Genomic DNA, 22,880 nt, shown 5'->3' with positions numbered 1-22,880 from the left:
AGATACAGATATAGATAAGTCCTCATTAGAAAACTTGTATGTATTCATGAATATACAAATATTTATGAGGTTTATTACGAGGAATTAACTGGTTTGGAGGCCAAACAGCCCTAGCATGTGCCATGTGGTAATAGAAAACCCAATAAAACTGGTAATATTATTTGGTCTCTGTCTCAGAGACTGCGAACTGAAGAGTTGATATGTTAGACCCAGTCCTTGGCAGAGGAAGCTGAGCTAACATATCCTAGATCAAGCAGTTAGGTAGGAAAAATGGACCAGATTCCTCCGACCTCTAAATTTTGTCCTGTTGGACCAGGGTAGGGCAGGCTGTAGTATACTTATTCAAATGGTAATATCCAGAACCACCTCTACCAACCAACTAAGGTCCACCTTGACCCATAGAATTAAACTTCTCTCTGATTCCCAAAGCCAGGTAGCTTGTATTTAGCAGGCTAAGAATGCTGCACTCCGGTGGGTATTGTAAAACCAAAGGATTGATTCTCCTCTCCAGTAAATGCATTCCCTATGCCCCGTTTTCTCCTTGGGCCAAAAATTTGCAGTCTCACCCCTGTAAGTGACTCCAGAAATGATGTGTTTTTCCCCCAACAGATGAGGTACCAGGGATCCGATTCTGTTTCCTACTTTTCTTGATCTGAGTTAGAGGACAAAGGAAAGGAGAGAGCCATATCAGCATGATCATTTTATAATTATAAGCAGACTCCCAGGGGTTACTTCACTCCTGTTATCAGAAATCTTCATTTACTGGAATTTCTCTATATTTGCTTTTGGCTAAATAGCTCACAAGATGACCTTGTCAGGGTTGTCTTATGACTTAACTGAAGAACCAGGGCTAAGTTGTAGGAAGTTCACTCAGTAAGACTTCACCACAACTTAAACCTAAGGTATTTTATTTTTTAAAAAAAGTGCCACATTTATATGCTTGTACGTTTTATGGGGTTAGCATGTGCAGAGCCCTTAATACATGGTAGATGTTCCCCCTTTTCCTCTCCTGCCCCTATCACGTCCTGAATTCAGTGAGTGGATATGCGGGATTCTTATTGGAGGCCCAGTTCTTTTCCATCTTTTTATTTTTCCATCCACATACTAATAGTATCTTCCCATAATTACTCTGGTTTTATAAGTCTTTGTATTTGATGGCTTAGGGTCTTCAGAATTTGTCATTCAAGCTATATACATTAATTGCTTTATTGAAACTGGTAACAACTAATACTTATGTGTATCTTTGTAATACTTATACTTCATAACATATTAATCACTTTACATTTATCTCTAATCCTAACAACTCAATGAGATCAAAGATGTCTTTTTATTTTAATGAGAACATTATGGTCCAGCACACCATAGGACACTCAAGGTCATGTTGCTACTCTGTGGTGATCCCAGGATTGGCACCTCGACCAACCTCCTGCAATCCCTCCGGTCTTTTGTAACCAGTCTCCATGCCTGAGACACGGCCTCAGTAGACTTTCGGTAAAGTGGGTGTCTTGTTGTGCTGTGTGTCTTGATTTTCAGCACTAACACTGGTTTAATATTTCTCTCCTTTTTTCTCCAGGACCTAGAGAAAGGCCTGGAGGGAAAGCCGACAGTGTGAAGTCTTGGATTCACTACTGTGTCTGTCTATTTATTGTAGATTTCATGCTATTTTTAGGCTTGGTAGATGGTAAAAAGGAATACCTAGAGTTCTATTAAAGCCAACTTCAGGAGCTGTGAAGTGCTGACAAAATTTAAAGCCCCTGATTCTGTCTGAAATAGCAGGGGTAGAGGAGGTGGCTTCTATGTTGGCTGAATTTATGGAAATGCGGGAACTACAAGTTCCTTGACCTGGTTCTCCTCTCCTCGCCTCTCCTACCCATCAAAGGTTCTGAACTTTGAGCATCTTCCCACACAGTGTTGCTCTGCAAAATCAAACTGTTAAGCAATACCAAGTCTGAAGTTAGAAAGCCCAAAGTCTTCTAGGGGACTGCAAGATGATTTTCCTGCAGATATGTGTATATATATATATATATATATGCATTTGCATCTGAGAATTCATAAATGTGTAATCTGGACTTATAATAGAACCACAGATAGTCCTAATGTGAGTCTCTGTGCCATGGATAGATACTGACATTTTATGATTGCTCTGGCAATTGTCATGAATTAAAGTCTTTTGAGTGTATATGACTTATCTCCTCTTCCTTGTAATTCATAAATTTATAGCAAAATGCCATATGTGTTAGCCCTTTTTATTAATCTTTCAAAGTGCACATTTTCAAAGATCATTGCTAGTCAAATGTCTCACAATGTCATGGTAGAAATAGTATAATTTTCCCAGTGCTTCTCAAGCCCATGTCTCCCAGTTATTGCAAATGAGTCCAAAAACTCTCTTTGCATAACTCAGGTCATGGAGAGCTTTTTAGTGTCTTAAAATGTACATGTGTCTGAGAAAATTACCATGAAAGAGCAAAATTGGTCTCTGCTTGCCAGTGTCAACTTGTCATCTCATCTTTAGTTAGCTAATTTTCTTATATAATGGTCTACATTAGCTCAAATGACAAGGTGTAAAAAACTAACAATTTTCTTATGAAGAATAAATACTAGCACAGAAAACATTAAGCTCAGCCAGTAAATGTCACTTTGATGCCTTAACACTATAAGTAAAATGTACAGATGGAATGTGTGGTCATTCTGTCTCTAAAGGAATTGATAGAAACTATGAGATTGAGTGCAGACACAGTCTCTAAGTCATCTTAACTTTTTATGAGCCTTAGAGAATAAAAACAGAAAAATGCACTACCTTATGTGCACATGAATATGTGCGTGCATGTGTACAAGCATGCATGCTTTGTGCATGTTGGGGGGGGGAGTGAGAGCGAAAGTGTTACCTATCTCATGTATAGGTAAGAAGGGAACTCTGATGAGGATTGCGAGGTTGCAAGGTCACAGGGCATTTTTAGAACCAGTTCTTCTTGCTCATAGAATATTCACTACAGTGCAGAGGCCATTCTTTTCTGAGAACCTCAGGACAATATGGGCCTTATGTCATATTATCCAGTAGAAAATAAGAACACATCTACTTTGGCAGGTGTTGCTGCTTTGGATGACTTCTGTATTCTAGGAGTTCCTATACTGAAGGCTAAGTCCCCATTATTTCTGTACTAAGTGGAACTTTGAAGAAATGGAGGCTATGCCCACTGGGGGCATTTCTGTGGTTAGGATTATTGCTGGTTGCTTAGAGTGAGTTCTCCCATGTGAATAGGGTTTTGCAAAAGCAAATTTGGCTTCTTGTTCTATTATGTAATCTCTCTTTCTCACAAACAGTCCCGTAATTTTCCCATCTGTCATGTAACCAAAAGGCCATAGGGCGCAATGTTCTTGGACCCTCAAAACTGTGAGTGGCATAAACATCTTTTCCATACAGAGCATCCAGTCTCCAGTATTTTCTTACAGCAATAGCAAATAGGATGAAAATGTTGCAGGCAAAGTGCTACCTAAGTGTGTCACACTCTTACTTTATTGTCAAAACTTACATGCGTGGATTACAACTACTTATAAATGAATTAGATGTCGGCAAATTAACATTCTAACTTAACCCCGAAAATATCTTTATATTCCAAGTCGACCAATGAGTCAATTCTCATGTATAAAGTGGAGTCTCACTGAGTTAAAAATAGTGTGCTTAAGAACAATTTGGCTTTTAAAATGTCTTACTATTTTTGTCTCATTGAATGCTTCTCTCTAAATTTCATTTATAAAATTATTGCCTGTTACTTCAGCTTTTTTCTTCAATAAGTCTTGCTGTTTTTCTATAAAAGACAATAATAAACTCACCCTCCATATAATTTTTTTTTAAATCTCTGAATTAAAGACTTTTCTTGAGATCTAGTCCTTCTTTGTGATCATCCACAAACTTTCCTATTTAAGTGTATAGCCCTGGATATCTACACCATGACTGATGGGCTTGGTAATCCTCTCGACCCAAACTACACTGAGCGTACTCTGTGGTTACTATTCTTATCCTCTCTGTTACCTGATAAAATTTTCTTTAGTGCTGCATATGAGAAGACCATGACATAGATCATGAAAAGACTTTCCTGAGTAACCCAGGTGATAGAGCTAGGATTTGAACCTCAGTAGTTTAATTTCAAGCATCTTTGTGATCCTTCTGTTATCATGAAGCCTTGGATGTACCACTTTATCTTTCTGACATCTATTACCTTCAAGTATATCAGATGATTCGAATGGATTCTGTGATAGCTAATCTCCTTGGCCATGTGACACACCAGGGAAAAAAAGGAATCTTAACTGAAGAATTGCCTCCATCAGGATTGGCCTGTGGACATGTCTGTGGGGACATTTCATTGATTGCTATTTAATGTAGAAGGGCGCAGCCTACTGTGAGCAGCAGCGTCCTTAGGCAGGTGGATCTTGGTTGTGTAAGAAACAAGCCATATAGCAAACCAGTAAGCAGTGTTCTGTGGTTTCTGCTTCAGGCTCTTGCTTTGAACTTCTGCTTTGGCTTTCCTCAATGATAGGATGTAACCTGTAAAATGAAGTAAACTCTTTCCTCCCCTGAGCTATTTTTGGTTATGGTGTTTATTTACATCAATAGAAAGCAAACAATGACAGATCCTGAATGTCTGTATTTTGAAAGTTTTAGAGAAAAACTCTACTCCTAACTAATTTCTTTTTAGTGTGGGAAGATCCTTTAAAAGCCCATAGAAGTCTTCTAATTGTTTCTTGTATGTCATGTGAAAGACTAACTTGCCCCTGATCTGTTGTCTGCCTACCTCTCAGTGATGGGGCAAGTCTTGAAGAATCATAGGATGAACTGTGCATGATGGCCCACACTTGTATTGCCAGGAGACTGAGTTAAGAAGGCCATGAGTAGAAGGCCATCCTGAGGAACGTTGAGGGACCCTACCTCAGACAAAACAGAATAAAACAAAACAGGAGCGTAGGCTGATGGCAAGGCAGTCCTTTCAAGGATAGTCTGAAAACACTGACTCCAGAGACAGAATGCTGGCTTCTCTTCATGGCCCTCCACTGCAGGGCGCTAAACTCCATTATTCCTCAGGTTTCTGTATGTGGAGCGTAGATGGTGGGAGGATCTCCAAGTGGGAAAATCTCAGTTAAGAGTTTCCAGCCATGTTTCCTCTATATATGAAATTTCCCATTGAGATCTCAGTACTCCCACAGGTTTTTAACACAATCAATAAGAGTGATTGATTCCATTCCCTCCATATCTGTTGGACTCCAAGGCTTGCTCTTTAGAGTCTTCTTCCTTTCTCATCTCTAGCATTGTTTCTATGTGGCTTTGCAGTGTCACTGGTGACGATGGAATAGTAAAGAATATGCACCAAGTTCTTTACCATGTACTTGATAGAAATGATTTAATTTAATGCTTTTGAACATCATAGGATTATATTTCACAGTTGATGTAACAGGCTCCAGGACTTTAATCATCTAAGGATATACAGCATGTGAGGAAACATCAAATTTGATGTTTGCACACAAATATGTTTGACCATAGCCCTTGTACTTACTGCCTCCTCTTACAACTGCCACATAATCTTAGGCATGTATTTTCTTAAGTTACTAGCTGTGGGGCTGCCTGAACTTTAGCTTTCCATATCAATAATTATGTGTCTAAGCATAGTCAAATAAAATAAAACAACAACAACAAAAATCCAAAACCCAAAAACAGTGATTTAAGCACAAAATTCTAGAGGGCGAATTGGGATTGTTACGCTATCTCCACAGTGGCACCAAGAGCTTTTTCTAACTATCTAGAGTACAGCCCTCGTTTTTATGCTGACAAAGTGGTCATGGGAACTACAGTCATCATCCTACATTCCGAGCATGAAGGGATTAAAGTAGGAAGGCAGGAGTAAAGGAGGATGAGCTAATCAAGCCTTTCCCTTCAAGGACCTTTCCTGGAAACTCTACTGAGCAATTTCTACTTTACTGTCACTGGTTATGATTTGTGCATGTGACTTCTCTTAGTTAAAAGAGAAGCTGAAAATTATATTTTATACCCACCTGTATTGTTATCAAGATCAAAATTGGGTTTCTGTTTATGTGGACCTGAAGTTACGAAGTTCTTGAAATACATCAATCACATAAATTCATCCAGTGGGACCTTTGTTGGTGACTGGGTGACCTGGGGGTAACTTGGTATGTGGTACAGGTTGTTGTATGCAACAGAAGCTTGGAACTAGCTTGATTTTCTTGGTACCTATGGTCAAGATGAAACTTAACCCAGACTCAAAGAAAAGAGGGAAAGTTCAGAAAACTGTGTTCCTGGTAACCAAAACTCTTCTTGGACCATGAGTAGCAGGACAAAAGCAATCATAGTCCTGTAATGTGCTTTAAGCATTTTAAGCTGACCCCTTGCAAGATTTTGCTTTGTAAATATATGATGAATAAAAAGTTATTGCTTTAGATTTATGTTTGGGAGGTTCAGCAGAGGCAGTTAACCAACAAACACAACTAAGGATTTAGAGCACAATAGAGCAGCAGGGATAGGCTTTGGAGTCATTTCTACCCAAGTTTTAATCCTACACAATTTGTGATCCATATATAGTGGTCTGAATGAGAATGGACCCCATACACTCATATATTTGAATGCTTAGTCCTCAGTTGGTAGAACTATTTGGGAAGAATTAGAAAGTGTGGCCTTATTGGAGGAGGTATGCCACTGAAGTTTCAAAAGCCCAAGACATGCCCAGTTAGCTCTCTTCCACTCCAATTTGCATATCAGGATGTAAGTAAGCTCTAGGTTGCTCCAGCACTATGCTTGCCTGCCTTCTGTCGTGCTCCTGCCTTGATGGTCATAGACTTACTCTCTGAAACTGTAAGCCCCCATTCAACTCTTACTTGGTTATTGTGTTTTGTCATGGCAATGGAAAAGTAACTAAGACACTGTGCAACTTGAAAAGTCATCTCATCTTTCTAAATCTATTTTTTTCTCTTTCAAAACAGAAACAATGGAAAGGAAAAAAGAGACTAATACACCTCCCGGGTGCTTGTCAATAAGTGACTATAACTTAGACAAAACCACTGCCCGGTGTGTGGCCCACAGTGGTCGAATTGCTGGCTGTAGAGCTATGATCACAAGGCCATCTGTTCTCAACCAGCAGGCACTAACTGTGCATTTTCTAGGAGCCCCACCGAATTGCAGGTCAAGATCTCGGTTCTTGTTGAAGGAAGGGTACAGGAGGTCCAGGAAAGTGCAGGGAGAAATTAATTTTCTGAGCAGCAGCCACCGGGAAATTCCCTGTGTTCTTGATGTCAGTGAAGGCTGGAAGCCTACTGCTAGGTCAGCTAAATTGTAGGTTTCAAATGCTTACACAGGGCCACCTAAAAAAAGCTCACGATGGAAGGCTTCATTTCTACATCTTTTACCTTCCTCAGCTATAAAATGAAGATACCCATAGTGCCCACCTTCCTGGTTGTTATAAAGATAGTGCCTGTGGAGCCTGGCACATAATGTAGATCTAATAAATACTGCTTATTATTATGAGCTTCCTTCCCTCTCTCTCCACCCAAGTAAAAACAGGGCTCGTGGGTTTTGGAGCTGTCTCGGCTCCAGTAATGCTATAAAAATTTAACTAGGGCATAAAGTACACATATAATCATACTAGGTCCAAAAATGATACTGTGATAATGTGATTAATAATGAGTTCTTGGATGGTGATGGCACCTTAAGTTGCTTCTGTAGACTTGTAAATTTCATGGGCTCCAGTGTTCATGAAAGTGAGACTGACGGCTGGCTCATTGCTCAGGGCAGCAAGCTGCACAGTCCGACTGTATTGGTGCTCCACACTCCCTGAATAGCTCTGTGTCTCAGGTCAAAGCTTCACATTTGCTGGAGCCTCTCTGGGGTGGAGTAACTTTACTTTTGTGTCCTTGCTTTTCATGGCTGGGATGTGAACAAACTTGACAGGGAAACAGTGTGCTGGCATCCGAGGCTTGTTGTCATGACCAGCACCTCTCTCCATCTTTCTGTTAACGTCTATCTTTTCCAGGGCAGTTTTTTTTTTTTTTTTAATGAGTTATGACGTGATCCTCTCTAAAGCCTAGAAAGAAAGCAGAGTGAATTTCATTTCTGCATTTTAATTAAGATAATACAGGCTAAGAAATGCAAAGTGACTTTCCCCTGCTTGGCATGGGCTGGACATGTATTGAAATCTTTGCTTCTAGATCCTTTCTGCATGACTGCATGACATTGCAGGTAGCCTCTGTCCTTATGCTGTCTGGTAGACAGTGACATTTGCATATCTTTATATAAAGTTGCCCTTTCAGAAGGGGTGAGCTGTACGAATACACACCCATTTGCTGCTGCTTTAGATGGGCAACTATAAAGAAACAGTATACTCATAAGTCCTGTGGATGGATATGGTTGGCATATAACAACTGTGCCAGAGCAGAACAGACAGTAAGGAGTGTTTATTGCTCTTGATAAGGGCCTGGGTTATGTTTCTAGCATTCACATGGCAGCTTACAACTCCAGTTCCACATCTAGCTTCCTCCTCTGACCTTCATGGGCACCAGACACTCATATAAAAGGTACTTACATACACACAGGTGAAACATTCAGACACATTAAAAAAATATTTTTTTTTAAGGACTGTAAAAGTGCAATGTTGGAAGACTGCTGAGATGTGAAAAGGGGCTGGGGGCCTGGTCTGAGGGGAGAGAGGGAGGTGGCTGACCTGGATATTTCCCAAGGAAGCTCACTATAGTTGGGCTTGAAAAGAGTCTTAGCTAATTTCCTGATTGTCTGTGAGAACTGGATGTTGCAGCATTCAGAGCGTTTGGGTTGCTTTGACCTCCAGCCATCTGTGCCTGGCCTGTAAAGTTAAATGGTCAGTGGCATCAGATGGCGAATGATCACAAATAGTCCCTGCTCACTGCCATAAGAGAGAAAAAAATGCCCCCTGGAGAAATAATCATAGATGCTATTTTCAAAGTTGGAATTAATTGTATATCCAGGAAAGCCCATCTTCTGCCTATTATTCTATTAGAGTGATAGAGTCATTGTGCCTCAGAAAACAGTTGGAATAGTCTCTCAAAGGTCACCTATCCCAGCACTCCTGGAACAAAGCCTTCAGGGTCACATCCCAGGGTGAATTAGCAACTGACATTTCACAGTCAAAATATGTGCCTAAGAATAGTTCTGACCCCGTGGCCTTAAGCTTTTAAGGGTGGGAGCTGTCCTTTGGTGCCTTTTCAAAAGTACTTTTCTCCATGGCCATGTAATCCAAGGTATGTCTCTTTGTCTCTGTGGTCACCTAACGTGGGTGTGACTTGCCATTCTACTGTATGAAAATGTCTGCCTTTGTTGCCTTCTCTTTCCTCCAGCGAGTGAGACCTGCAACGATTTCCACCCGATGTTCTTCACCCATGACAGATCCTTTGAGGAGTTTTTCTGCATTTGTATCCAGCTCCTGAACAAAACATGGAAGGAAATGAGAGCCACTTCTGAAGACTTCAACAAGGTAACGTGGGTGGCAGAGCTTGATGCGAATCATGTCATCTGATGGGCTTGGGGCTCAAGTCTCCGATGTGGTACACTGTTTCCTCCGCTGTGCATAGAAGTAGTAGCCAAGGGAAGAGAAGGACAGGCGTGCCATTTTAAATTGTACCCCAAAAGGAAGCAGCCACTAGGTATCAGCTAGGGTCAGCTTTGGTCCTTTGTCTAAACAAGGCCACCAACAGAGATACTTTCTGGAGAAACTTTGTCACAGTGAGCTGTTCCTTTGTGGTTTTGGTACAGAATGCCTCATCACTGGTGTAAGGTTATTAGGGAAGGTGTCATCCTTCAACCTATGTAGAAGACAAGAAGAGAGCCAATACAACCAGGAAGACAATGTCTGGCTAATTGGTATCTTTGTGTAGTGTGAAGATGTTAAGATCATCTGTCATCTTCTGTGTCTAAATAAGAATTACTGCTAAAATGGAGGAGCTCTCTCTCTCTCTCAGGAAACAGGGTTACACGTACCATTTCTTGGTTTAGAGTAAGCATTTGATTATGCAAATGAAGATGTTGTGGGACTTTTAAATGTTTTTAGTGTGTGTGTGTGTATGTGTGTGTGTGTGTGTGTGTGTGTGTCTAACACACACAGAGGACAACTTGCAGGAGTCAGTTCTTTCCTTTCACCATGTTGGTTTCAGGGCTTGAACTCAGGTCCTTAGGCTTGGTGGCAGATGCCTTTACCTGCTGAGCTATCTCGCCAGCACTTGTTTGTTCTTATGCTGTCATTACTTTCAAGAACACGACTTTTCCATTTCTGTAGGTGTGAGAATGTTCATTGAAATTTCTTGGTCACCTCAGAGGAGTTAGAAGCAGAGTCATGCTTTTAGAGATAAAGAGCATCTTTATTCTTCAGCAGACATGTCTAATAGTGATGCCATAGCTAATTATGATAACTTTGGGGGGCTGTGTAGGTATAGGTTAGCCTATAACCCTTGTAACATGCTTCTAAATAAGAGTCTGGCCCATTACCCAAGCCCACTCTCCTGGTACTAGATTTTAACTGTCTTTAAGAGGCTAAGAATTTGGTGCCCCACTTCTGTAGCCTTGATGCATATATAATATCTAAATTACAACTGCATTGGCCTCCCTGTTGCCTTCTCTCTGAATATATGTCACATCCATTTTCTTTTGTTTACAAGGTCTGCTTTGTGTCATCTTGAACCGCTACAGGTGGAAAAGAAAGGAAAGCAGGAAAGGAGCTGAATCCTTGGCCAGGCACTGACCTGCCCATCTTCCTGGGCATAGTCACCTCACCCACACTTAGATCATTTTCCTCTGTGGTGCCTACCGTCTTTCCTTTGCTGCTAGGACTGGTTGCTGAAATCACTGAAATCCGGCCATGCCAATGTGCCCCCCCACGTGGAGCAGTGATCTGCACGTTGCAGTTTAGAGTCCCTGTGATCTGAACAGCACTGCCTGAGCAGGCATCATTCAAAGAGGACTGGGGCGGAAAAGAGCCATTAATTCACTTGCAATCATAGCCACAGCCTCCTCAGTGTGCTTCACTTGATTATGAGAGACTTTGCCATTCAGGTGCAAATCATCCCAGAGAAAGAAGGCCTTCCGCATTTGAAAAAGACTTAAATCAATAGCCTTTCAAAGTGGCTGTGACCACTCTGCCCTGGTTCAGTGTGACTCTTCATATGCTGTGGGGGACAGCTATGGAGCCTCTCAGCATTAGATGTTGGGACACTCACTCCTGTCCATGATGTGTGTTTACATTGGTTTAAGAATGAGTGTCAGAGAAGGGTCAAGCATGGGAAAGACAAGGCATTTTAATTTTCAGTAATAGTCTGCTTTTTCCCCTGCTTATTTTAGAAAAGCATATCAAAGATAGATATATAAATACATACGTGGATCTTTTGAAATAAATAGACTGATACATAGATATCGATAAATAGTAAGTAGTATATATATTCACTTTCTATTGCTACTGCAATAGATGACTACAGAATTAGTAGTTTAAGCAATGCAAATATCTTACCTGACTGTTCTATAATTCAGAAGCTAACAGTGTCTCTTTGGGCCACAGTTACAGCTTCGGAAGAGCTGTTTCTGTCTGTCTGGCAGTTCAAGAGAATTGGTTGCCTCCCATTGTTTGGCTTCCAGAGGCTGCTGTATTCCTTGGCTTGCATCATCCTGTTTCTCCCTCTCTAAAGCCAGCAGCTCTGGGTCCATCCCATCTCTCTAAGGTCCTCTTTTAAGAACCTCTGGATTGTATGGAATTTGGATAATTGAGGATAATGATATCCTTGTCTTAAGGTTACCCAAAAGCAACGTTAGTTCTACCTATAACCTAAATCACACTTTGCCATGCAGCACAGTTACAAGTCTTGGAGATTAAAACATGAGCATCCTTGGAGAGCATTTTTTCTGCCCATCATAGTCCATATTTTATTCGTGTTTATATTTGATCTTTAAGTGTTAATGATAATTTTTAATGTAATGTTGACAAATAAGCTTTTTTTTTTGCCTGTTATTTTTACTGGTAGACATAATTTGAGAGTTCTGCTGGTAGCTGCTCAAACACAGATATGTTTGTGTCCCATTTCTTTTGTGTCCCTGTTCTGCCTGTACTAAACTTTTTATTGTAGAAAAGGAGAGGGGGTGAGGGAGAGGGGCAGAGAGGGAGAGAGAGAGAGAAAGGAAGGAAGAAAAGAGAAAGACATTGGGAGCGTGCTATGTGACAGCCGCTGCTGCAGTTTGAAGTCAGTCTTTCTCATTTTGTTATTTCTTTTCTTCTTGCTTCCTGCCTATCAGCCGCTGGGCTGCTTTACTCAATAATAAATGGAAAGAGAGAAGTGCTGAAATTGAAATCAGTTCACTTTTCTTCTTGTTATTAACTTGGTACCAGAGGAGATTGAATTTAGGAACAAATGTGGGTTCAGAGTTACTGGTAGATTTGAATGATTTCATGTTCTCAAGACTGTCCAAATTCGAATTCAGAAATATTTTAAAAGAACCCAACATGAAACACAATTGCTTTTGAACTGTTTTGGATACTATCTCAGTCTCTGGTCAGTTTGTACACAGCAGGAAAGGCAGATTGAATTGCATACCTCTAGGCCCTTAATTCAAATTTTTAATTTTGCCAACACATCACATATACCATGTTCTATCGGAGGCAGGAAAAGCTTCTGCTACCCACCTGGCTTAAACTTTGGTCTGAAGCTATCTGGAATGTGCTAGTTAATGCCACTAGCTAATGCCACTAGTTAATGCCACTGCTTGAAGAGGGTTTTTGGATAAGCAGCTATCTACTGCTCCTTCAGGCTTGAGAAGCAGCAGATGGAACATTTTTCTTATTTATGTAAGAGAAGTAGAATTGGAGAGTGATTAAAATATTTATGCTTTGAGAAGTACTTTCACTTTCTCAATATAGCAGTCTACAGAATAATCCATTGATTCAGGCCATTGAGTTTGTATTCTGTGTTTTTGCCTTTTATTACCAATATTTTAGAGCTCGCATCATTCATTTTTATGGGCATCAGGGAAGAGCTAGTGACCTCCCCACACAAGCGGCCCAACCACCATTAGAAGACTTCAGTTTTGATGTTTGGGTGCAAGGATATTGTTTCATGCCTTTGTGGGTTATTATTGTTGCATTTTAAACATCCTAACAAGGGTTTGCCTGTGGAATATCGGTCTATGTGGCAGTGTTGCTCAACCTTGGGTACATTTGAAGCACTTGGGGGCCTCTTATCCCAGCGGGCAGTTGAACCACAGACCAGTGAACCCATGAGCTGGGTAAAAGCTACCCACGAATATTTTCATGAAGCTAGAGTTGATCACAAAAGGTGATTTGTATCAATGGAAATTCTATATGTGATATATGCCACACATATCTCTGAGAAATACAGATTGCCTGCATTAATAGAGTATATGGCTGTGTGTCATTTAGCTACTCGAGAATTCTATGCCTGAAAAATTAACAAAAATTTTAAAAATGGAGATGGTATCTCATCCTCTCCTATGGTGATGTTATAGTAATTGAAGTAATAAACATAAAAATACTTTGAGGAAATAAATTCATATGCAGATGTAACATGGCTTTTTTATTTTTTTTTTTTAGCAATCATAAGATAAATCTTCTGTGAAACATGAGTAAGCAGCTTTTTTAAAAGTCTTATGTTAAAATGATAGTGGATGGTGAAGATGTTCCTGAACCTTACATTAAATTCTGAGCTGAATTGCTAACCTTCTAACAGTGACAAAAATCAACATATGCTGGTTTTAGCAACCTGTTTTCCAGCAACTTTATGAGCTGCCTTGGTTTTCCATGTTAGCACAACATCATGGCAACCTATTAGAAAATCAGCATGTCAGGAATCTTGTGTCCTCAACAGTTGGTGAGAACTGAGGCCTCTCCAACAAGTGACTACTTGGCCAGGCATATTTGGTGATGGTTAAGCCATCCTAGGGACCATCAACTATCGGTTTTTATGGCATTGGTGGCCCTGTCAAAGTCAACATTACACACCAAGATTACATGACTTTGCATGTTTCAGTGTACCAAAATGGAAGTGACAGTTTTAAAAGTGTCTTTACTGTGGAGTAACAGGGCTATTTTGGAACTTGATCCAACAGCAAAATAAGCTAGGCACTCTTGGAATCTTAGGCTCACAGAGGAAAAGCCATGGATGCTTAGAATATCAGACTGCTCTTGGACAACCCAGGCCCAGCAAAGCAGCTGCCTATGGCCACGCTGTGAGCTTCATCTGTGTCAATGGGAGAAAATCCCAATTAGGAAGAATTGGAGAATGGACCAGAAGGAAGCATTCTGAGAAATCCCCTGAGGAGGATCCACAGAAAATAACCAACCTTTAGCCGATTATGGTGTGGCATAAAATGGGGCGGTGTTTAAAATGTTAGAGCCAGCAAATGCCTGTGCTCAAAAGGGGAATGCTTGCTTTTTGCATTGCTCTTGGCTTACTGACTTTCAGTGTGTGCTTTGCCAAAGACAGTTGCATATTCAGAAGTCCTCTTCCTAGGCATGCTCAGCTCCATAGCTGGGCGAAAGGCGCTCTTTAGGTTCACTGAGCCAGCCTATGGAATGAAAGGTGGTCTGTAACTCGCGTCATGAATAAACATGAACCTCCTCATTTGCATGAGGCAGGTGACTGTAAAATATCTTGCAGCAAGTCATGAAAGGAAGCTTTGTGTGTCAGTGCCCAGGGGGAGCTGGGAGGACTCAGAGTTGTTTATCTTCATTAGAATTCCATCTAGTGCTGCTGTTATTGATCTGAACTGGACCTGGTGTGGCTAATAAAGTAGGTGTACATTTTAATTGAAACATGAATATTTAAGTAGAGGAGACGTCTTTTAAAGAACCCTCATGTCATGCAATGAGATTACGTATTATTTTAACTGTCTAGGCTATTAACAAGTATTTATTCAAAAGCCTTCTCATCTGCCACAATAGGTTTCTGGGTTTGCAGTGCAGGCAGCCAGACCTCCTCTAGAACCAAATGCATTGTATGAAGAGATGTATTGTTTTCCTTTAATGGTTCCCGTTGAATAGTGGTAAATGAATTCCTGGGCTTGTATTTTTTTTCAGCTGTTAATTTAAGATAGTGTTGGGCTTTGTTATGGACTTCGCCACTTTTTTATTAGACTGTCCTCATCAGTCACAATTACATTATTTTGGGGACAGCAGGAAAGATCAAGAGTGACTTTGCTAACTTTGGTTTTGTACAGAGCATTTGTTGAAATAGACTGTAGTGTATTTGCTTTATAAAACAGAACTGTGTTGATAGCGGTTAACCTGAGGCTGCCTGAGTCAGGCCGGCGACTGCAGCGTGTAGCTGTTTTTGCATTACACCCCTGCTAGACTGTTTCTCCTTCCCTAATCACCCTTTTTTTCCCTGAAATTGTAATTACAGAAATATTGAGTATTGAATATTTGTACCCAAGATAGATTTTTCAAGTATCAATAATATATGTTCTCTCCTGCCTTTATAGAGAGAACCACTGAAATATGGCTTCGTTGTGAAGGGAATTTGAGCCCAGTAGAAACACATTCCCAAGTGAAGGAGCTTTTCTCTTCATGTTCTTGATATTGAGGGTCTCCCTTTTTCAGCTCACCTCCAAATGCACTACAAGTGACTCAGTGCTGGACAAAACAGGGACTAAAAACCTCAGGTCTCCTTTTTTGCACCTGGATGACCTTGTAGAAGGGACTCAGCGCTTTGGGCTTCAGATTTCTGTGAGATCGGAGCAAGAGCATTCTCTACCACTCTGGATGGCGTTGTACTCTTGTGGTGCCAGGTAGATGAACTGTGTATTTCAGTTCGGGATGGGAGCCAGTACCAGGCAATAGTCATGTGGAGGTGGGAGACCACATGCCATAGAATTTTAACTACAAACATTTTCAGGAAGAGTGGACAACCTCTCACTTGGACAGAGCACTTCCTGAATAGGACATTCCTTGCCATGGTTCCAGCTTCACAGGGAGCATGCCTCATTTGTGAAGGACCTAGAGATGACCTTTCCCAGGTGTCTTGCATCTGCACACAACTGCTTCCACACTTACAAATGAGAATGCAGGGAGACCCAGAGTCCTGCAAGAATTCATAGTATGGCTCTTGTTCATATATACTTGCAGTAAAAATGGTTAGGTTGATTAACATGTGTTTGAACGCTAGCTATAACCATAGTCTGCTGAAGTCATGGCTAATGTGTTTTGCCTTCTGGACATTTGTCTACCACTGAACATGTGTAGTATAAAATTCATGAGTTTCACAAATAATTCTAGATAAGCCTGACAATGCTGATGTATTCAGAGGGTATCCCTTTGTAATCTAAGACGGGCAGACATGGAGTTCTCACTTCTGAAGTCTTTCTCAAGCCTGTATAACCTTCTTTGCTCCGTCAAGATTTGGTAACTGTGAGAAGGAAACAATCAGCATGTTTTGCTGGACAGCAGTGCTATCCATCAGTCCCTTGGTTCAATTACAGACCATCCCTTAGCAGGAGAGTAATCACTACTCACTGAGCTGACTGCTTTACATAACTATCCAGCCGCCTCTGAAACTCCTTCCCCTTCTATTAACCGTGCTTTGGGGCTCTCTGTGAGTGCTTAACAAATTCCTGTGACCTGAATTCCAGACTCCATTGTGGATTATATGAGAGATTTGATAATGGCAGAGAAACCATTTTATTAGTATATGTCCAATTAACAGGAAATCACTCACATTTTAAATAAGGCATAATGAGATGAAAGCATTTTAAATTAAAGGGCAGACAGGAATCGGAATTGCTTAGCCAGGAAGGGTGCCATTAGGTGCTGATATCTCATAAAATATAAGTCCTCATTGATCAAAAAATATTTATCTTATAATTGCGAAGTAAATTATGTTTAATGGAAGATTAAAAATGCAGTTGTAGGCAGTGCAGCAGAAAGAAGATCACATCTATGTCACGTGGTTGCTCCCTACTATCACCTGAAAGTGTGATGGGTAGGGGACTGAGGGCAAAGAAGGGACATAGGATGAGATAAAGAGTCTGTATTAGTTACTGCTCTGCTGCTGTGATAAATAACATAACCAAACAACTTTCCTTAGTGTTCTAGAGGGCTGGGTGTTCAGAATGGCACACGTGTGTATATTAGACTGTCTCACAGGCTGTGGTCCAGCTTGTTCAACAGTGGCTGTCTCCTGACAGAAGGGCCAGGGTTCTGGTAGTTGTTCAGTCCATGAGACTAGATTTCTCAGCAGTCCCAGTCCAGAGCTGGAGTCCCAGGGAGGTCCTGCCGTTCTTCAGTCTATGCTGGAATTCTGAAGGAGTAGGTTCTGACACCAGTGAAGGAATGGTTCGGGATCAGGGTAGATGTATCTGCTGACAAGAATGAAGACAAGCAAGCAGAAAGCAAAATCTTCCTTCATGTCCTTTCACGTGGACTGCCACCAGAAGGTGTAGTCAGGCTTTAGGGTGGGTCTTTCCATCTCAAGTGATCCAATTTAAAAAGCAAGCAAGCAAACAAACAAACCCTCCTAAGTGTGCCTAGCTGTTTGGGTTTTAGTTGATTTCAGATGTAATCAAATTGGCAACCAAGAGTACCCGTCACAAACCAGAAGTGAGATGAAGCTCTAAGCCCTCAAAGCCCACCCCCAGTGATGCCCTTCCCCCAGCAAGGCTGTAATTCCAGAGGTTCCACACCCTCTCCAAACAGCACCACAAACTGAGGACTCTATGTGTTCAAATACAGGCACCTATGGGAACCATTTGTTGTTTAAATCACCACAGAGTCAGAATGAAAGATAGTAACCAGAAGTCATTTGCAAACAATGCAAAACAAGAGCTGTGAGAAGTTAGAAAACGCCGAAAGTGAGATCTCTAGATGCCATCAGCAAAAATGCCAAATCTAGGTCTGGAGAGGTGGCTCAATAGTAATGTGCACTGGCTGCTTTTCCAGAGGATCTAGGTTCAATTCCTAGAACCCTTATATTAGCTCACAACACTCTGACTCCAGTCCAGTTCTAGGGGAGCAAATGTTCTCTTCTGGCCTTCATGGGCACCAGGTATATACATGGTGCACAGGCATATATTCAGGGAAAATACACATACATATAAAATAAATAATGTTTTGACCAGCCTGATTTAGTCCACATACAGCCTGCCTCCTGTTACCAGTCCTAGAGAGCTAGGCCTCTGAGTCAAGAGACCAGAAACAGGAACAGAGTTTGAGAAGCAGGAACAGGCCAAAGGGAACAAAATCTTTTGTAGCAGGTGTTGAAGGGTGAAAAATGAACATAAAAACATGAATTTGAGAGCTACTGGCTCCCTCCTAATTGTTTACTCGTCCTCTTCCTTCTTGCTCTTTTGTTGCCTGTAAGTGTTTTGCTGACTGTAAAGTTAGAAGGAAGTGGCCCTTAGTGAATCTAGGTGGACGAAGATCATTAAGGAGGTAGTGGGCTCCATTTCATTTCCCCAGTTGGGCTAACATCTTCTTCAGGGAAGTTCTGAAGCCCATGACTGTCACTAACAACAACTCACTCAGGTGTCCCTGGGGTGCCACCACCCTGCTCTATCCTATGAATTCCTATTTTCTACAACATATGGCAGTGGGGTATCTATTACCCTACTCTGTCCCTGTGAATTCCTATTTTTTTATAACATATAGCAGTGAACTATTAATTCTCAAGTTGCCTGGGAGCAGAACTTTGAATTGTCTATATTCTTAAGATTCTTGCACCTTGCTTGGGCTTTAAAAGACATTCAAAATTATCTCACAGCCACTATACAAACAGCATGGCCATATCTATGTCTACATCTTGGCTAATAGAGCCTATTTTTAACGCAAGCCATTCTTTCCATAAATCTTTATGTCAATACCAGGTTGGGCACCAGAATATGGAAATGATAGAACAAGATAATTTCTGCTCTCTTAGGACACAAAGGCCAGGGATGTTCTCTTTGAAGACTTAAGGACTGATCTCTCTGTTCGACACCCATCACAAGCCAGAGTCAATAATTATTGTATGACCCTCTATCCTTTCATTGTTGCCTTGATTCATATTTTCCTCTTCTCACCCCATATGTGGTCAATTCAATGGTTAGTCACGGTCCTTCCTGCTTGGGGACAGTTACACCTACAATTCTTTGCCATATTCCCCTTTGACTTGATCAGATGGCTTTCTTGCATCAACGGGATGTGCATAGATGTGAAGTAAGTAGAGTCCTGGCAATTGTATGTCAGTCTTTCTACCTCTGCTATCATAGTGAGAACTGAGTGCTATGGGTGGCTGCTCCTATCTCAGAGTAAGCCCCAGACTAAGCCATATGGGGTGCAATTTTCTATAGTCAACCCGCAGAATTAGAGGCATGACCAAAAACGTCATCTCAGCTGACCTACAGACCTGTGAGTACAAGAATCACTTCTTAATTTTTGAGATTGCTTGTTACACAGCATCTGTATGGCAATAACTAAGACACCAACTGTTACACTTACTTAGCTTCTGTCTTTGAAAACTCCTTACTCTACAAATGTTTCCTAACACAGATCTGACCACATTATTCCTGCTTCTAATCTTCCTGTTGCTGCTCTCTGTTACCTGGCTCAGAAAATTTCATGGTAGCATACTTGTCCTGCCTCTACCTTGTGTTTTCACTCTCCACTTTCCTTTCCTGGGCTTCCAGCACATCCCAAATGCCCACCGTTTCTTATATGTGCTGCAACACTTTTATCTCTCTGCGTTAGCTCATCCGCGTTCTCTTTGCCAGAAACGTCTTCTCCCATCTGCCTGGTGAGAGTCTACTTATCCTTTAGGAGTCTGTACAAGTGCCACCTCAGTGTGATAGTTACCATCTCCCTTTCAATTCAATATGAAACTTTGCACCTCTGCCTCCACAATGCAAAATTCAAAATTTTTGTTGGAAAATACCTTCAAACTCTACAGTAGCCATTTAATTATAAATCTAACTTTCCAAATTACATAGATGTATTATTGGACGCAGAACTTTCGTATCTCAATATTCTCTACATGCTTTGTAAGTATCTGCTCAATTAATTTGAGTTAAATCCTGAATGAATGGCCAGAAATATCTGACTAATCATTTAAAATGGTCCTTCTGGCTGAAAGTTGAATTGATTTGCATCATTTTAATATAGAATGGCTACTGTTGCTCAGCAAAAAGGTACTAAGTGTTTTACAGTTCTGCTGACTAAAGAATTGTCTTAGTTAGACATGGTAGCACATGCCACAATCCCAGCAATGTGGATGTGGCAGCAGGAGGATCCAGAGTGCAAAGCCAGCAAGTCTGAAGTCAGCCTGGACACTTCATCAAAATATAAAACCAAGCAAGCCAACAAACAAAATAACTCAACATGCCTAAGATGTCAATAAGCTCTACCAGTAAATCCTTCTAAATCTATACATCAAATTCCTTCTTCAGATATCAATACCTTGAGAGACTCAGAAAATAATTTTGCCATTTGTTGCTTAATTAAAGTTGTAGTAATAATCATTTCCTTCCCAGTGTAGCTTTATGTAAAGTGATGAAAAGCTTCAGAGAAATTGAACCACTGCAAAATAAACTCAGTTTCTCTTTTCCAAGTAGCACAGTTGGAACTCCTCTTTCATTTTCGAGCTCCACTCATTTATTATAGCGCTGTTAGTCATGCTTAACCCACACACCTTGGCAATCAGGGAACCCTCTGGTCTCCCGTTTGTCATGGTTTCAGGCCATAGAGGGGAAATAATGTCAATAATAACATTTATCCTTTCCCATGATGGCTGTCAAGAGATGTTCCAGTGCAGAGGACAAACACAGCTTCTGGCTACCTATCCCTTTTAGGGGACTGCTGCTACCCAAGCAGACCCAAGAATGTGAGTGTGAGGGTTGGGCTTCACAGATGACAGACAGGAGCATGTTGAGCTCATCATAAAAATTGCCACCATGTTTTACATTTGCTTCCAAAGTTCTATTAAATTAGGGGGAAATTGCATTATCCCAAGAGTGGCATAAGGCAGGAAGACCCCCATAGGATGCAATTTGTATCTAGACAGAGCTGAAGGCAGTAGGTTCCCTTGATGGGCTCTGGTCCCCATGTTCCTCATTTCTAGTTGACACACCCATTGGTGTGGCATGGCTAGATCTGAAGTGGATGGCATATGGATTTTTGCTGCTTGAACTGCCACAGAAGGAAGTGTCATTGGCATAGAATGTCAGATTTCCATTTTGTGAATCACAGAGCATGGAATTCTGTCCGAAGGTTTCCTGGCTGCAGTGTGTCCTTAAAGCAGCAAAGGGTAAAAGCTGTGCATCTCCCAGGTGTACCATTCCCATGTAGGTGATTTATCATGATGAAAAATCTGCTTGAAATGGCTACACCTACATGACCTCAGGTATGGCAGAAAGGCTGCCTGCCTTGTTTATTGTGGTCACTGAGCAAACAGGATGTTTGCCCCCAAGCCTAAGCTGAACAGACACCAGTGAGGTATGGTTGTTTTCTAAGTGTTGTGGATAAACAGAAATTTATTTGTGCATGTACCAGAAAAAGACAGCGAGTAAAAAATCTCTATGTTTAAGGGGTGCAATTTGCCACAACTGTATTCACTAGAATTTTCGAATGATAAAACACTTCGCAACAGAGTCAGTTGATGCAGGAGACCTGATGCTGTCACCCACACACCTCAGCTTTTGTCTCCTCTCCCATCTATCCTCTTATGGAGGGTCCAAGGGGAACTTTAAGATTTCTCAAATAGAATCAAAAAGAACCCTATGAAATCACCTTAAACTTGATGATTTAAAAATTATTTCTTTTATTTTTGAGATTATAACTGCAACATTTTCCCCTTTCATTTCCTCCCTCTAAACTCTCCCATGTATCTCCCCTTGCTCTCTTTCAAATTTATGGCCTCTTTTATCATTAATTGTTGCTTTACACACACACACACACACACACACACACACACGCTAAATACATTTTAAAAACTAGCCTGCTTATTCTATATGTTACTTGTATGTATGTTTTCAGAACGCAGCAGTGTGAAATGGTTCAGCTTTGCAATTATGTGTCATGTAGGAGCAGAGTTGGTTAACCCCCAGAACAGACTGATTGCCAACAGTCTTCTTGCATTTTCCACAGTACCCTTTCCTCTTTCACATACCCTGTTCTGTGATCACTTAAGTGGTTAAATAAAGTGCCATAAAGCCTAACGGTACTGACTCAGAGCCTATGCAATGGGGTTCAATTCCAGCTCTGGCTTTCCTTATTGGATAATTAACCTGTCTTGTTATTTGTCTCTTTATCTGTCAAATATGAACCTTAATAGAATAGCTGTGAGTATTAAATGAGCCAGTTGAGATGTAACCACCTGAAACAGCCAATATTCAATCACTTGTGAAATGCAAAATTAGTTGTTCTCTCTGGCTTATCCTAGTGTATGTAAAGCATGGCCTTCTGGGAATGGAAGGGAAACATGGGTTCTACCCCAACTCTTTTCATATTTGGCCAGCATGTGCACTCACCACCCACCTCCCAGGCAGATCTTGTGTCCCTAGACATCTGCATGGCCAGCTCTGCTGTGCTTTGAATTGTACTCTCCTGGCCAGCTCTGGGATGCAGCTCTGCCAGGTATCAGTTTGAATCATTGCATCATCAATCTCTTCCTCTCAATGCCATATAAATGCACTGAAGCCCCCCCCCCCTTACACTTGCATCACTCCAAGTCAGGCATTCTCAAAGGGCCTTCATCCACCCTTTCTTCCTTTTCATGTATTAATCTACTGAAAACTCCATCCTATCCTCACTAAAAATATATCACAGCCAAGGAGAAGTCTGGTTGTAAAATATATTGTTGGTCCTTGAAAATCTCTTTAGGTTTTGACAAATACA

At 41.0% G+C, this 22,880-nt stretch overlaps 1 protein-coding gene across 2 annotated transcripts in view; it reads left to right on the top strand.

Moving 5' to 3' along the window:
• Positions 1-22,880, top strand: part of Elmo1 (engulfment and cell motility 1) — a 532,595-nt gene that overhangs the window by 360,117 nt on the left and 149,598 nt on the right. For both annotated transcript variants that reach the window (XM_059263360.1, XM_059263361.1), the window contains exon 16: positions 9,367-9,503. In XM_059263360.1, coding sequence (XP_059119343.1) covers positions 9,367-9,503 — 137 coding nt within the window. The remainder of the gene's footprint in view (positions 1-9,366; positions 9,504-22,880) is intronic.

The sequence above is a fragment of the Peromyscus eremicus genome, chromosome 5 (genome assembly GCF_949786415.1).
Source record: "Peromyscus eremicus chromosome 5, PerEre_H2_v1, whole genome shotgun sequence".
Lineage (NCBI taxonomy): Eukaryota > Metazoa > Chordata > Mammalia > Rodentia > Cricetidae > Peromyscus > Peromyscus eremicus.
The sequence above is the reverse complement of the archived record's forward strand: the minus strand, read 5'-3'. Positions and strand labels throughout refer to the sequence as shown.